This window comes from Narcine bancroftii, chromosome 6, assembly GCF_036971445.1.
Source record: "Narcine bancroftii isolate sNarBan1 chromosome 6, sNarBan1.hap1, whole genome shotgun sequence".
NCBI lineage: Eukaryota > Metazoa > Chordata > Chondrichthyes > Torpediniformes > Narcinidae > Narcine > Narcine bancroftii.
The window spans coordinates 196,340,331-196,356,908 of NC_091474.1; the positions used below are offsets into that span (position 1 = coordinate 196,340,331).

General features: G+C 39.3%; 1 protein-coding gene across 7 annotated transcripts in view; it reads right to left on the reverse strand.

The window, feature by feature from the left end:
• Window positions 1-244: 244 nt before the first annotated feature.
• Window positions 245-16,578, reverse strand: part of fbxl4 (F-box and leucine-rich repeat protein 4) — a 102,782-nt gene continuing 86,448 nt past the window's right edge. For 4 of the 7 annotated variants that reach the window (XM_069887128.1, XM_069887122.1, XM_069887129.1 and 1 more), the window contains 3 exons: window positions 15,458-15,659; window positions 4,965-5,121; window positions 2,666-4,007 (listed from right to left, as the gene is read on the reverse strand). In XM_069887128.1, coding sequence (XP_069743229.1) covers window positions 15,496-15,659 — 164 coding nt within the window. In that variant the 3' untranslated portion in view covers window positions 2,666-4,007; window positions 4,965-5,121; window positions 15,458-15,495. Of the gene's footprint in view, window positions 2,156-2,665; window positions 4,008-4,964; window positions 5,122-13,525; window positions 15,660-16,578 lie in introns of those variants that run through there. The other 3 variants (XM_069887124.1, XM_069887126.1, XM_069887125.1) reach the window with 3 other exon arrangements.

Consider the following 16,578-nt stretch of genomic DNA (forward strand, 5'->3'; position numbering starts at 1 on the left):
GTACAGTACATGCACACGTTCACAAAGTTCGAAAAAAATGTAAGGAGCCAGTTACTCTAAAGCTTTTTGCTGAAGAGAAGAGCAAAAAAAAAATCCCCAAATTGGGGCAAACCAATGCACCATTTATTTTCACTTTGAGCTTGCAGATTTTGGAAGGAGGCAGAACGCAGAGAAAATAACAAGCACCATTTTTTACTTTAGATCAGTGGTTCACAACCTTTTTTGCCCTAGGCCCCACTTTAATTAAAAAAAAACCCTACGTCCCACTGGTGCGGAAAAAAAGTTATATATTCAAAAGAAGTTTTAATTAAATAATTTTCTGCAAATGTATTTCAATGCAAGGTCAGGAATACATATTTCATATTCAACTACTACTTCAATATGTCAACCATCTCAACAATTGTCGTCACTTCAGTGAGAACCTCACCCGATGCTGGCTGCAGTTTCTTTTAACCCAAGAGACTAATTTTGTTAGTTTCAACCTTAAATCTCCCATTTTTTGGTAATTTCCAGTAGTTTCTCTTAGATTGTAGCAAATCACTAACAGCACTGAATTCACATTCTACTAAATAAGATGATGGAAAATCTATCAATAGTTCCTTTGCTAAAGTTATCGAGTTTGGGCATTTCTTTTCGATCTTGTTAGTCAGCCACATCATGATTCCTTTCACTTTGAACAGAAATTTCACAGATTCATCATGTTGCAACTCAGATAACTCCTCTTGCTGTTCCACTGGAACTTCAGAAAAGTCCACCAGCAATGGCTGAGTTATCCAAGAAGGAAAATCGATTGCCTTTAAGTCTGAAAATCTATCATTAAAGTCGGTAACCGACATTTTCAAACAGTCAACAATGAGGTTGGCAGCAGCAAAAAAATACCTTGCACTTATTCAACCAATAGAATTGACTGAAATTTCTTGCAGAAATATTCTTTTGGGATAATTCTAGAGGTGTCATCAATCCAACTATCTTTGTATCGACGAGCGTCATTTTACTACTTGGAGTTGCTTGTTCAATGTATGTATAGTTTTTCAAAAATGTCCATCAAGTAACTCACACAAGCTTTACCATCTGTTGTTAGCAAGAGCATCGTTTCAGTTTTATCCTTCAAAAACTTGCTGAGATGATCAAACAATTCCATAAACCTTTTGAAGCAGTTTCCCTTTGACAACCACCTTACTTCAGTGTAAAGCAATAATCTCACATGTTCTGCTTGAACAGACATTTGGCATTAGCTTTGATGGCATTGATACATGATCACAGAATGCAGCATCTCATGTAGAACAGGGAAAACTTGCTTGGCAATTAAGTTTTCTCTTTGGATAACACAATGCACAACCAACATGTTCGGAATTTCATCTTTGATTAAACATTTTTTTTACACACATCATAGCAGGTACACCATCTGCAGCACAAGAAACAATGTTTCCTTATGGTATTTCATTTTCATCCAAATAATTTTTGAGCTTGCTGTAGATATCAATTGCAGTAGTGGTTGTTCCTAATGATTCACAAAACATCTCTTCTTGCAACTTTTCCTGATTAATATATCTCACGTATGCCAATAACAGAGCCTCATTGTCCCATCAGGTAGATTCATCCAGTTGTATTGAGAACTTTCGTGATTTCAACTTCTCAATAAGCTGCTTTTTAACATCTTGACCCATGCCATCTATTCTGTTGTAAACAGTATTATTACTCAATGGCATTGCGCAGACATCTTTATCATTCTTTTGCGGAACTGTTTTGAGAAACAATGATATTGTGGGTTTAATCAGTTCCTCCAAATGATTCTTCCTATGTTTTGCTATCAGCAGAGAAATTTCATAGCTAGCTTCAAGGGTACGATCTAGGGTTGTAATTTGCAGAGTGAATAATGAAGTGATTTTTGATTTATTTTCAAACTTCTCTTTCAGTGATTTAAAATATTCCAATTTTGAATCAACATGGTTAAGATGTTTTACCCTCAAATGAGCTTGAAGGCGGCCCTGCTTTCATTGATTCATTGGTGAAAGTTTTGTTGGCATAATAGGCAAAAAGGTGCATTTTCATCATGTAGAGCAGGTATAAACCCAAACTTCAAGAACTCCACTGCATATTGACGAACCTTTTGCTTGCTTGGTCTGCTCATTTTGAATATACAACAGTGAGCTTCCTGAAACAGATTAATATAACAGTGCGAGCTCCCAAAACAGATTAATCAATATTTTATGTCTTAAAATTACAATTGTAATAAAAGTAATGATGGAATCAAAGGAAGAATATGGACCCCCAAACATCGAAAAAAAAACGAGCACAGCTTGACATTTTTTTCCCCCAGAGAGTGCATCAAAACTGCATTAACCTCATGCTTTACTTTCTGGGGTCTCTATTTTTTTCCCCAATTTTGGTGACCCCATCAGGCTGGCAGCTGGTGCCTGGGGCGGACCCCCACCCCCCCATCAATACACTAGGGCACAAAGATCATACAGATACAGGTCTCACTACAGAACTGAAAAATGACGGAGAAATTATTGTTGAGATCATTTGGAATCCTCATTGCCAATGAGATAATTTGGAATGGATGATAATAAGACCAGTCAGAAAATAAATAATTATAATGTTAACCAAGGACAACAAAAGTTGAAATAAGAAAAACAAGAGAAACATCAGAAGAGTAAAAACATTATGAAAATAAAAAGTGATTTTACTTAGAAGTTATCACAATTGTGTTGAACTGACAGTGTTGCCAAGTCACATCTTTCATACCAATATAACGAGTTCATTTTTAAAATCCAACTTTTTAATTATTTCCCAAAATATTCCTACGCCCCACCAAAATATTCCTACACCCCACCAAAATATCCCCACACTCCACCTTGAGAATTTATGCTTTAGATCTCCTAGGCCCATCATTGGGTTTGGAAATTGAATCATGTGTCTCCCAAGACTGGCGAGTTTCAGATGGAAAAAACTAGATAAAAAATTTTGCTTCATTTATATTTGATGGATTTTGGCCTGCTGATCATTAAAATAACCTCAAATTGTTTTCTACTATGTGGATTTTAAAAGATACAACCCTTTTTGTGATTTCTTGTTATATTTAAGACTATTTCAAGCATACAAAAACATTAAGTGCAACATATCATTGAAAATTCATTTTCTGCATTTGCACTTCTTCCCTGCTGATCTTGGTGGAGTCAGAGATGAACATGGTGAAAGGTTTCACCAGGACATTGTGACCATGGAAAAGTGGTATCAAGGCAACTGGAATCCATCAATGCAGGCTGACTATTTTTGCCCACTGACAGGAGAGGCATCAAGTCAAATTTATTGTCATCTGATTGTACAAGTATAATCCAATGAAACAGCGTTCTCTGGTCCTCTGTGCAAAACGTGCAGACATATAACCAGACTTAACACATACAGACAAACAATACGGATACAGTACAAGTATTTGAAAAAACACAAATGCTGGAGAAACACAGCAGGTTGAACAGAACCTTTAAGTAGCAAAGGTTAAGATACATCAATGTTTCGAACTTAGCCCTTCATTATGGTGTACAAGTATTTCATTTATAAAAACAAATAAATAAATATTATTTTGTACATGATCATTATGTATGTTTAAGGTGAGCAGTTCCTGTGGTCATTCAACATTCTCATGGGAAGAGGCTATTCCTCAGCCTGGTGGTGCTGGCTTTGATACTCCCATATCTCTATCCTAATGGGAGCAGCTGAAAGATGATGTGTGCAGGGTGGAAGGGGTCCTCAATGATTTTGCACATCCTTTTCAAACAATTTATCTTGATAAATCATGTCAATTTGGGGTAAGACTCCAGTGATCCTCTCTGCCACTCTTATGGTCCTGTGGCTTGACCTCTGATCCATTTCTCCACAGCAACCATACCACACTGTGATGCAGCCGGCCAGGACACTCTTGATAGGGGTCCGATAAAAAGTTGAAATAATGGTGGCCGGTAGCCTTGCCTGCTTCAGTCTTCTTAGGAAGGGCAGTCACTGAGTAACTGAAAATTAGCATCAAAAAGAATTTTTGGTCAGTTGAACTAATGCAATATGTCAACATCATTATGCAATTCAACATGCTAAATTCAATAAATGTTAATTTAATGTTTCCCCAACTTCTTACACTCAGACCCTAGGCTGAGCTTTCATCAGGCCCTACCACCCCCTGCACCTCTCACTCTCTGCCACGGGCCTGGCTATCCCTGCTGCCACTTGCTCCCTGCAGTGGCATAGGCTGTCCCCAGCAAGGACCTGGCCACCCGGGTGTCACTTGCTACTAGCCTTTCATATAGGAGTGCTTAGGTTTGATAGGTGTTGGTGTGGGAAGAATAGAAGATTGGATTAATTTACACGAAGAAATCTAACTTGCTAAATGCTGGTTTCCCTTTACTGTATTACCCAATCTTGGAAATGCCACAGCCAAGTCTATGGGGAAATCTGTGCAGCTGGTCATCATTAACCACACAACTGCAAATATCATCCTTTAAAAATAAATGTTCTATTCTCGCAGAAACATCTGGAGGGAGTGAATGAAAGTCACAAATTCAACTAGCCACATAGCCACCTGGTGGTCCCTTGAGCGCCCAGTAAGCAAACTGAATCCCAGCCACTCCAACTCTGACAAGTGATTAGTTCTCCTACCTTTCCCACTATTCACGGTTCCAGATAAAAGCTGTGCTTTCTGCTCACAACCCAGTGACTGTCTCTCTAGATAGAGAGAGAGATAGAGAGAGAGATAGATAGATATATATAATATAGATATATATCTATATATATCTATATATAGATATATATATAGATATAATATAGATATATAGATATATATAGATATATATATATATAGATATAATATATATATATAGATAGAGAGAGAGAGAGATACACACATATATACATATATACACACACACACACACTCAGATATTGCTGGTCGTGCACCCTTCCAGTTATTCACTTACCTACCGCAGTTGACAGGCTGGACACCGGTGTTTCGAAGCCTCCTCTTTGCACACACTGCAAATCTTCATGCTGTCACCACCAACTCCCAGAAACCACTACATGCATCACCCCAGCAATGGCACGATGCCAACTCTGGTTTGCAGTCATCGGCTTCACCTGCACAGTAAGTGTGAAATGATAAACCAAGACAAGGCTAACCTTTACAGAGTAGGCTGAAGCCTAGGTGCTCAGGCCCCCTTATCCTCCAGGCCACTAGGCTTCAGTCTACTCAGCCTAATCTGCCACTGTCTGTGTTCAGCTTGAAGTTGTCTATCATGCCAAGCAAACCTTTTGGAAAAAAAAGTTGTTGACCAGTGTAATAGGTTAAAGAAGTTCTCCAAGGTTAAGAATAAAAATAAACTAAAAGTACTTCCTGTTACTTTTTAAGTTATCAGTAAACTTAATGTGCGCATCCTGCTTCAGTTCCTGGCAATGGGCATTCAAAGGGGTGTAGGGCACTACCAGTAACCACAGAGACAAGCTAAGGAAACGATAAGCTTTAATACACAAAAGAACCTTGATGGCCCAGATCCCAGGATAGAATGGCAGCTTGACCTTTATAGCCTAGGACCACGGGGAGAGGAGTCATAGGGTATGGGTCATCCATGGGTGGGCAGCTCCATATATACAATTGACAATGATAACTATATACAATGGAGGAAATACATCACCACAAGAGGAAAGGCCTAAGCTTTTCTTAGGATGAGAAACTTGGATGGATGAAAGCCTGTACAAGACAGCATACATTGCTTGTTTTGCTCCTTCTAATACCACGATAGGCCAATAACAGTGCAAAGAGGAATGTTGAGACACTTCTATCGTTAACAAAATCATTGAAATTTTAATTCTTTTTAAAAAAAAAGTTAGAGATACAGAGAGCCCATGAGCCTGTGCTCCCCAAATACACCCTTATGACCAATTGACCTACTAACCCCATACATCTTTGAAATGGTGCTGCACGATTGGTGTAGCAGTTAGTGCCACTCCTTTACAGTGCCAGCAATTGGGACCAGGGTTCGACCCCAAGTTGTCTGTAAGGAGTATGTATGTTTTCCCTGTATCGGGGGTCTGATTTCCTCCCACTGTTCAAAACGTACCGAGGTGTAGGTTAATTGAGTGTAAAGTGGGCAGCGCTGACTCATGGGCTGAAATGGCCTGTAACTGTGCTGTGTGTCTATACTTAAAAAATTAATTTGAAACTGGAACACCCAGAGTAAAGGTACGCAGACACAGGGAGGAAGTACAAACTCTTTACAAATAACACTGGATTCCAACCGGAGTCTCTGGGGCTGCAATAGTGCTGTGTTAACAACTATAGTACCCATACAGAGGATAGAAATCACAAAATTCATGATTCATTTAGAAAGGTGTCTGTCCATTTCAGTTATATGAAAAACACTGGGCCCCTTGTCATTACCATATGAAACTCCTTTGCATTGACATGAAAATATGATTTTAAAACCAGATGTACAAAGTGACAATGTTTCAATTACATCAGATATCAAAAGTGAACCATCTCAATGAATCTTCACCAGTTTACCTTGACATTTATTTTAAATACTGTCAAATATAATTAAATACACCATTATTGGTAGCATGCCACTTTACAATCACCACTACAATTAACCATAATCTCGACAGAGTAGTTGGTGGAATAATATGAAACCACCACTAGACATTAGTGTCATCCATTGGTCAGTGGGTTCCACTCCCAGGACTAAAATACAAAAGTCCTGGCCGACAAATCAGTGATGTATTGTGGCAATGTTACATTGTCAGAAATGCATAGTTTTAAAGAAGACACAAAATATTTAATTACACATTTTTTTGAAGAACGTGGTTGATAGAGTGAAATTATTTCCGCTGTATGTGGGGAATCTAGGTCCAACGACCAACAAGGTCGGGTCAGATACAGCAATGAGCTCTCTGAACCCTTCTCCATTAACAATGGCGTGAAGCAAGGCTGCGTTCTCGCACCAACCCTCTTTTCAATCTTCTTCAGCATGATGCTGAAACAAGCAATGAAAGACCTCAACAATGAAGACGCTGTTTACATCCGGTACCGCACGGATGGCAGTCTCTTCAATCTGAGGCGCCTGCAAGCTCACACCAAGACACAAGAGCAACTTGTCCATGAACTACTCTTTGCAGACGATGCCGCTTTAGTTGCCCATTCAGAGCCAGCTCTTCAGCGCTTGACGTCCTGTTTTGCGGAAACTGCCAAAATGTTTGGCCTGGAAGTCAGCCTGAAGAAAACAGAGGTCCTCCATCAGCCATCCCCCCCCACATCTCCATCGGGCACACAAAACTCAAAACGGTCAGCCAGTTTACCTATCTCGGCTGCACCATTTCATCGGATGCAAGGATCGACAACGAGATAGACAACAGACTCGCCAAGGCAAATAGCGCCTTTGGAAGACTACACAAAAGAGTCTGGAAAAACAACCAACTGAAAAACCTCACAAAGATTAGCGTATACAGAGCCGTTGTCATACCCACACTCCTGTTTGGCTCTGAATCATGAGTCCTCTACCGGCATCACCTATGGCTCCTAGAACGCTTCCACCAGTGTTGTCTCCGCTCCATCCTCAACATTCATTGGAGCGACTTCATCCCTAATATCGAAGTACTCGAGATGGCAGAGGCCGACAGCATCAAATCCACGCTGCTGAAGATCTAACTGCGCTGGGTAGGTCACGTCTCCAGAATGGAGGACCATCACCTTCCCAAGATTGAGTTATTTGGCGAGCTCTCCACTGGCCAACATGACAGAGGTGCACCAAAGAAGAGGTACAAGGACTGTCTAAAGAAATCTCTTGGTGCCTGCCACATTGACCACCGCCAGCGGGCTGATATCGCCTCAAACCGTGCATCTTGGCGCCTCACAGTTCGGCGGGCAGCAACCTCCTTTGAAGAAGACCGCAGAGCCCACCTCAATGATAAAAGACAAAGGAGGAAAAACCCAACACCCAACCCACCAATTTTCCCTTGCATCCGCTGCAACCGTGTCTGCCTGTCCCGCATCGGACCTGTCAGCCACAAACGAGCCTGCAGCTGACGTGGACATTACCCCTCCACAAATCTTCGTCCGCGAAGCCAAGCCAAAGAAGAAGTCCAAGGAAGCATGACCCAGGTATCACAGTGATAACTTTCAGGAGTGGTTACATTTCCAGATTGCTAGGGTGATAGAAATCTGAAATTGTATTCCTCGAACAACAATTGATGCTCGGTATATTGTTCATTTCAAATCCGAAACTTTAAAACAAAAACCAAGAGCACTCAGTGACTTGGGAAATATATGGTTGTCACAGCTGCTAACAGCAGCACTACTGAAATGAGGTACGTCCACACAACATGAGGGTGAACCTGTAACCGACTTTATTTGAATCCTTCGCGTTGCGTTTAGTGGAAGACCCACTACCTATCTAGGGTGAGCAGATCTAAGGGAGTGACGTCCGCGCGTTGTGGAGTCACTGCTGGCCCAGTGACGTGCAACGAGGAAGTGGTGACATCTCCCAGGCAATGCAGGCTTCTCCTGAGAAGGGAAAGGGGACTGCACCATCTGTACCAACTGATTGGGGGTGGTGATTCAGCCCGTCTAATGATGCAATGGGTCAGCCTGCTACCACACCCCCTCACCCCTGGAATCACTGCCACCCTTTGAGCAAGTCACAGTACTGTCTTTAGGTGGGCGACCTCAGTATCTGACGTGGGTATCCAGGACAGGTAGGGCTGAATCCAAATGTGCAGCCTTGAGGCGGTCAATGGTAAACATGTCTTGCCGCCCGCCAATGTCAAGGGTGAAAACGACACCATCACACTATAACACCTTGAATGGGCCTTCATCGGGGCATTGCAGGGGTATTCTTTGCTGTCTTCTGTAAACGAAAATTAAGTCAGTGGACTGTAGATCTGCAGGGATATGGCAGGGTGGAGAGCCATGATGGGAAGGTGGCAGAGGTTTCAGCTTACTTATTTGTTCCCTCAAGTGCTGGAGGATGTCTAAGGCACTGGGTTGTGAGCCAGGAGGATTGAAGTGAATGTCCCCTGGGCAGGTAAGCCCAGTGGACAATGCTTGCAAGTCTTCTTTTGGTGCTGTGCAAATTCCCAACAGTGCCCATGGGAGTTCGTCCATCCACTTCGGGCCTTGTAGTCAAGCTTTCAGATGGCGTTGAAAATGTTCAACAAGTTTGTTTGCCTGAGGATGGTTGGCTGTGGTGTGGTGTAAATGGTTGCCACAGAACTTGACTAGGTTGGAGAGGAACAGGGCCTCGAACAAGAAACAGTTTGTGTGCCCATCTACTAAAACCACCATTTTGTGCATGTGCACCATTTCTAATCACCCAGGCTTTGCATATTCAGGATGCAGAGGGCTCACTCGATTTGGCTGAGTTCCAATGAATTGAGGAGGAAATGCTGGAATTGTTCGTACTTACACTCAATTGGAGGATTTTCAATGAAGGAGCTTACTTTGATTCTGGTAGCAGCATCCAGGCACTGACAACATGCCAGAACCTGGTGTTCTCCAAGACAATGCCTCTGACCTGAAACTGTGACTTGGCCAGTTGTAACCAGTTCCTGGGCTGGTTGACCCAGAAGGGTGGCAAATGCACACGCGCAGCATTGGTCGCAGCCATTGCGACTGTAACGGAAGCAGCATCTTGCATTTTGTTGCACTCGAGCTGGGTTCCAAAGACGTTGGAACCTTCAGGGTTATCAATGTAGCGGAAATGAAGTACATCCATACAGCACATGGGGGAACCAGTAACTGACTTTATTGGAATCTCTGACGCTACCTTTAGGGGATGACCCACTTTCTGTCTGGGGCATACTGATCTAAGGGAGTGATGTCAGCACGCTGTGGAGTCACTGCCTGCCCAGCAATGTGCAACCAGGAAGTGGCGACATCACCCAGGCAAAGTGTGCTGCCAAATGGGGGCTTCTCCTGAGAAGGGATGGCAGGCCCACGCCATCTTGTACCAACCGCCTGGGGTGGCAATTCAGCCCACTAAATGGAGTTAGTTAATGAGTTTACTAAACAGCCAAAGTCATTTGCGAGCTAAATAGTATACAGTACTCCTATGTTTTCTTTTGTGTCCTAGTCAACACAAGCAAATTATTCCTTCCCAAAGACTGACTGCATTGAAAGAATGCTGGACTGCCTTTCAGGCAAGATATTTAACCAAAACATCACTGCTCATGCTGAGGATATAGAAAAGCCAGATGACAATTTTTAAGATGAGAAATAATTTCTGCTTTTCTGCTAATAGCTATCTCACATTTAACATTTTCAAATAAGTTATGCAGTTTGTGGGAGCTTACTGTGGACAAACTGGTGAATATGCTTCCACACTATACAACAGGAAATACACTTTAATGGTACTTAATAGCAGCAGAATGCTTTGGGATGCTCTGTAAATTATTTGTAAAGCACAATACAAATCTTTTTTTATATATCTGATATTATCACCTTACTGTTGGTGGGAGCTTGATATACACAAATTAGCTGTAGTGCTTTCTATATTTTATAGTCAGTAACTATAGTTTTCATGGTTAATTCTAAACGGCATCACAGATATTCAAGTTTTTTTCTCCTTTATTTACTTCTTTAAAAAAAACCCTCAGCTTCTGCATTCAGGGAAATTATTCCCAGTTTTCCAGAATGCAGTCTGTGTAATAAGATTGAAACAGGAATTCCATATAACCATTTACCTGTTCTGAACTTTTACCTCTGCAACTCCTAGACATTTTCATGGACTGCATGCAGTCTAAACTGATCTGTGGGTGATTCACAAACAATTGGCTAATGAATAGGATGCAAATACTGCACTTCTGGTATTCTGTCTAAACCTGTGGGGTGATATGGATATTTGGAGTTTTTGTTGTTCCTGTGTGAAGGCCACTCCTGGAAGGTAGGGAGATACTTCAGAATAATAAACATAAATCTTTCAATTACATTATCAATTTTACTAAGTCAAGAGATACATACAAAATAATGACTTCCTAAGCAATCGCAAATTTCCTTTTACATCAATAGTTATGTGGATGTTATTGCATTGCAACAAGTTTTCAAATACAGTTAATCAAAAATGCTCTATTTGTTAACAAGCTGCATAATCATGGTCAAAAATCAAATGCAAGGTTTCAACAGTTCAAAAGAGTTAAAATGCAACTGGTGGTAATTTATCAAACATCTCTCATTTTTCTCCACTCTGTATTGTTTCTTCAATAGTGCAATAAAGCATGTCAGATTTTTGTATAATTTTCAACAGCTTTGCAAAACAGATGGAGAGCAGGATGGGATAGGATGAGCCACATTTTCTGCAGAAGTGGACCTTGTGAAACTGTTAACCTGTCTGATTGACCAGTATGCAGAGCAGCACTCACCTTGGATGGGTTCAGGTCACAAGGCTGCAAAGGAATGGCCTTAAATCTTTTATTTTGGTGCCATTTATTATTTTTCAGTTCTTTTACTTCCCCAGATACAAGATTTGAAATTTTAAGGATAAATAAATGTTTATAAAGTCTGCAATGCAATTGAATCATTTGCTGTTTTCTCTAACAATATATTTTTTTCTCTTTTTATTTTGATTTCCCTGCATTACAAAGTTGTGGCAGTCCAAAGGATTCAGACATAAAATGCGAAGCAGTAATGTCAATATCAGTACTTGATTAAATTGTATTTCAATAGGGTGGAAGAGATCTTTTGACACCTTCCCTCCAATCACTCACTTCTCAATCAGATTTATTTTCTTTATTTAAACCAGGAAAGGTAAATATGTGAATTTCCAATGAAATTGATTTGTGCTTTCCAAGTTGATGAGTACGTTGCTCAGTGCTGCTGTAGACAAGTAGATCCTATACAAGGTATACTGCAGATGATTCAATTCTCTAGTTTTCAAATGAGGTATCACACTAGTTATGCAAATTAGTAAATACGCAACAGAAAACACATACTTGAACAAATATCTTCAGACTGGTTTATCGTGTGTACATTGAGGAGCAATTTAAATGGGAGGTTTGAAGATTTTTTTATTGACTCATCTGAGTGGCAGAATTAAAAGCATTTTTTCTCAGAGACATTGCTTTGGAGATTACTTTCTTAAAAAAAAGCCTCCAAGGTTTCACAGTACAATAAAGATTTTGTAATATTGGATAATAGCATTTTCGTAACATTGTTTCTTATCCAACAAAAAATATAATTTGTTCTTAAAGCCACAGATTGCTAAGCATTTGCAGCATTAAAAGCAAAATCCCTATTATATATAATTTATATTAATATATATTATATATTTATGCATTAATATTTGCATGTATATAGAAATTAAAAATATTAATGCAAACCCTAGTCCAAGAAAATTATGGCTGCCAGTAATAAAACTATATATACCTAGAAAACAAATTTTAATCTATATGCTGCACCACACAACATTGAATGAAATATGAAAACATACGTTAAATAGATTAAGACGACAATTGTTTGACTATCTACATTGATTATCTGAAAGTTTCGTAAGTGTGCTTTCACATAAAAAGTAATGTTTTGGCAGCTAAACAATTTTCTTCTCGTCACATTATCGGTGTTGTTACTGCGCAATTGCTCAGCAAGAAGTGCAAGGCACTCATTCCGTCTGATAGCCTACAGGCCACCCTTGAGCAAGGTGTAGCACTTGCTTAACCCCCCCCCCCCCCCCCCCCCCACCAATCAGGGTCACATGAAAGATATGGATTGCAGATGGTGGGTGATTTTTACAAGCAGATTCTACAAATTGGAATTTATGGTGGTAAAACTATTAACACTGGGCAGATGAATCTGTTGATCCATGGCCAGGGTTACCCATCCAGTATGGACACTGCAACTGAGGGTGGCAACAGGAAACCACTTCAGAATTTTTCCTTTGTATAATCATGAATTCAGCGTTGACTACAGTCTCAGCTCAAAGATGGAGCCTTCACCGAAGGAGAAGAGACAACAACTACAATTCACAGGGCCAGAGATCATGGTGGATGGACAGACATGATTGTCTACTCCGAACAACAAGGCATCTGAATAAATGTCACATTATTTAAAAAACCTTTTGACATGATCTACAAGTGTGCATTGATGATAGGAAATGGAATATTTGCTAAATATTTTTACCTACATATTTAAACCTGCTTTGATAAAATTTAGAACTTCTGGAAATTAACAGATGTGAAGAAACAGTCAATATTTGCTTCCATTTAAATCATTAAAATGTGACTTTTGTTGGCCATCCAAGTACAAATGCATTTGATTCTAAATTTCTCCAAAATCAATTTTAGCATAATTTGCCTTTGCATTACAGCAATCTTACTTCAACTGTGCAAAATTCTCCAAGCATTAAACAAAGAGAAAAGAATCACTACAATTGAGAAAGTGATTTGAAATGAGCTTACTGCCATGTAGTCATTCAGAGGTATTCTTAATTCTGCATTAAATAATTGCCATTTGAAAACAATACACCTGAGCAATATTCAATTAGCCAAAACTTCAAATAAAAACATTTTGCATTTTTCTAATTTATTGTGCAAATAAGCCAATATTCAGTAAAATACCTGATTATTACATTAATATCTGATATAAATTCCTGATAAAAGACATTCTTAAAGTATTGAACATGGGGACTCTCAATAGAAACATGCATTTTCTACAACCTGCTTTAAGAACACATTTCATCATGTCTTCAATCAAATTCAATGTAGTTTGAATGTGTAAAAGGATGTAAATGTTTTAAACATGACAAAACATCACTAAGGAAACATACAATTACCAGTAATCACAATATTCAGTTTCATAATACACAAAACTCTTTCAAATGTAAACTGATCAAAAGATGGGACAATGGATTAACGAGTAAAAGTTGGTTCCATAAAGTGATTATTTTTATCTTAAGCAATGACTACAGGCATAATTATCTTTCACCAGGCTGAGAAACAGCTTCTTCCCACAGACAGTGAAACTGCTGAACAAGTGCTCATACAAACCCCACCCCGAGTCTCTACTATTTATGAATAATATTTATTTATTTTTGCATATGCATATACGGGGTGTGTGCGAGAGAGAAAGAGAGGGAGGGCGAGAAGGATATATGTCTGTATATGTGTCTGCATATTTTTGTACCGAGGACCAGAGAACACAGTTTCGCTGGCTTGTACTTGTACAAAAGGAAGAGAATAAACTTGAACTTAAATTATAAAAATGTGCAAATATTTCAAGCAGATGTTGCCAATTAACACTAGCAGGACTAAATATTTCCTCAATTGGAGCATTCTCAAAGCATTCAATTAGAATTAAAATATATCAAATATGGGAAGAGAAAAATCTCAATCTATGTTTTCAATAATGAAATAAGATTTCAACTAGATGGTTATTTTCCAGTGTCTAGAGTCTTCAAGCAATATATTCAGGAAAAACAAATGATAAGGAAATTTGACAAAATTTTAATTTAATTATGAACAGGCTCCAACACATTGAGTCTTGTTAGGAAAGTACAAGTGTAAGCAATAAGACTTTTTCATGGTCAAATGTAGGCTAAAACTCAGAACCTTCAGAAGCCAAATATAATAATAGTTGTGGTAAAAGTATTTCAACTTGCTTTTACATTGAACTTTCCTAATAGAACACAATGTGTTGGAGTCTGTTTTATGCCTTTTAAATATAGAATACTATTGGGATAACTTGGAATTCTCTAGGCTGGCAACATGCAAAATACAAAGCACACATTATTGTAACTTTGTTAAAATAACCAAGCTTTCCTTATAACAAAGTTCTTTCAAATAGCAATATTGTGTGATTTGAAATACAACTCTGGCAGTGTAAAGACATATCGGAATGTCAGTATTTCCCCCAAGAGTAGTGAAAATATTTACCAGTATCCACTAAAATTAAAGCATTTCCACGTTCTACACTGTGACGTGCATTAGAAATTTCAATCTGCACTGGCAACTCTTGTTTTGAGATGTAGCTACTCAGTGAACAATACAAGTATGAACATACAAACCAGATTGCTAAGGCAAACTTTCAAACAATGCAATCAATCCTTCTGTCCAAAACCCATGAATATCAAGTTTCTCAAGATCCATTCCAGTAAACCATTGTGGAATTTAAACATTTTTGTTTGGAGGGAAGGAGGAAAACAAAACTATTTTAAATTGTTGGAGATGTTTAGCAGAGGAATATAAACATTATCTTGGGTATTGAGATATCAAAAAGACACTTGATTCATTCCTTCCAAAACTTTGCTTTCACTCATCATTCACTCCACATAACAAGTGTTGATTTAGTTGCCCAGATCTACTCTGCATTGTTATACCTATGACAAGTTCCCAGATGAGAACTAGAGTGGGAATGTGCAAAAGAGTGAATAAAATAAGCTTCAAATTAAGATGATTTTTGATAAATTTCAGAAAACAAATCAGAACAGATAATTACCGGTACTCATTTTTGGTATTGAGAAGCAATAAGGCTGGTCATTGGGTGTAACTCTTCTTAATTGATACATTTGGGAACTTGGTGCTGAGTTCTTGCACCACCCGGCTATCGATCTGGGAGCAGAAGGAAACGTCTAGCAGACGAAGCTCTTTACAGTGCTGTAGCAACTTTTGTAAGGCCCCAGGGCTCACCATCCTTGTTCCTGTTGGAAAATTCAAGGAGGAAAATAAATCATAGGTTAAACAATCCATAATAGTCACTGTATTTCTAGCATTTTGTTTTTATTTCAGTTTCACAACATCCATAGTATTTTTTAATTAAAATTTCCAATGAGTAATTTGATATACAAAAATATACTAGTACAATTTCTTGAATTCCTGATTGATATTTTTTTTTTTACTTTCGTTGAAATACTCTATTATCAGTGAGCAAATTAGTTATCAAGGGTCTTGGTAACAACAGTGATGGACCAATTAACTCGCAAGAAGAGATTTCAGGAATAGAGGCAGATCTCAAGTTGTTTCTACAATTTAATTAAATACTCTGATCTATATCTTGAACTCAGCTAGCCTCCTTGGTTTCTTAACTCTTTGTATCCTTGCCTGAGAGGATTTAAAAAACATTTTATACTGAACTCTCCTCAACAATCTTTTATGAAGTGAGGAGTCACGTGATGGGAGTAGTGGCTGGTCGGGAAAACCAGCCCTCTCCAGAATAATAGGCAAAAAGTTAGGAAAAGACAAAGCACAACAAAAAATAAAATATAAATAGAAGATAAAGTTACAGAGAAGAGAAAGAAGATGGCACCCAAGAAGAAGAAAGTAAAAACAACCGAAAAAAAAGTCACCAGAGAAGAAAGGAAGACCTGCACGAAGGAACAGGGAGCTGTGGTGGCAAGGAGCACCCGATTGCAGAGGTTAGTGCCTGCCCTGTGGAGTCGCGACCTCCCGACCGGTGGACTTCAAAAATGGCTCTCGGAGCCACACAATAGTGCGCAACTGCACATTCAAAGGAAAAAGAGGACACCGACGGGAGGGTGGCTCAGCAGAGGAGCAGGCAGCCACAGTGCGAACAGCTGAGTGATGCCCGACACCAGGGCACTCAGCTGGAGGACGAGAAAG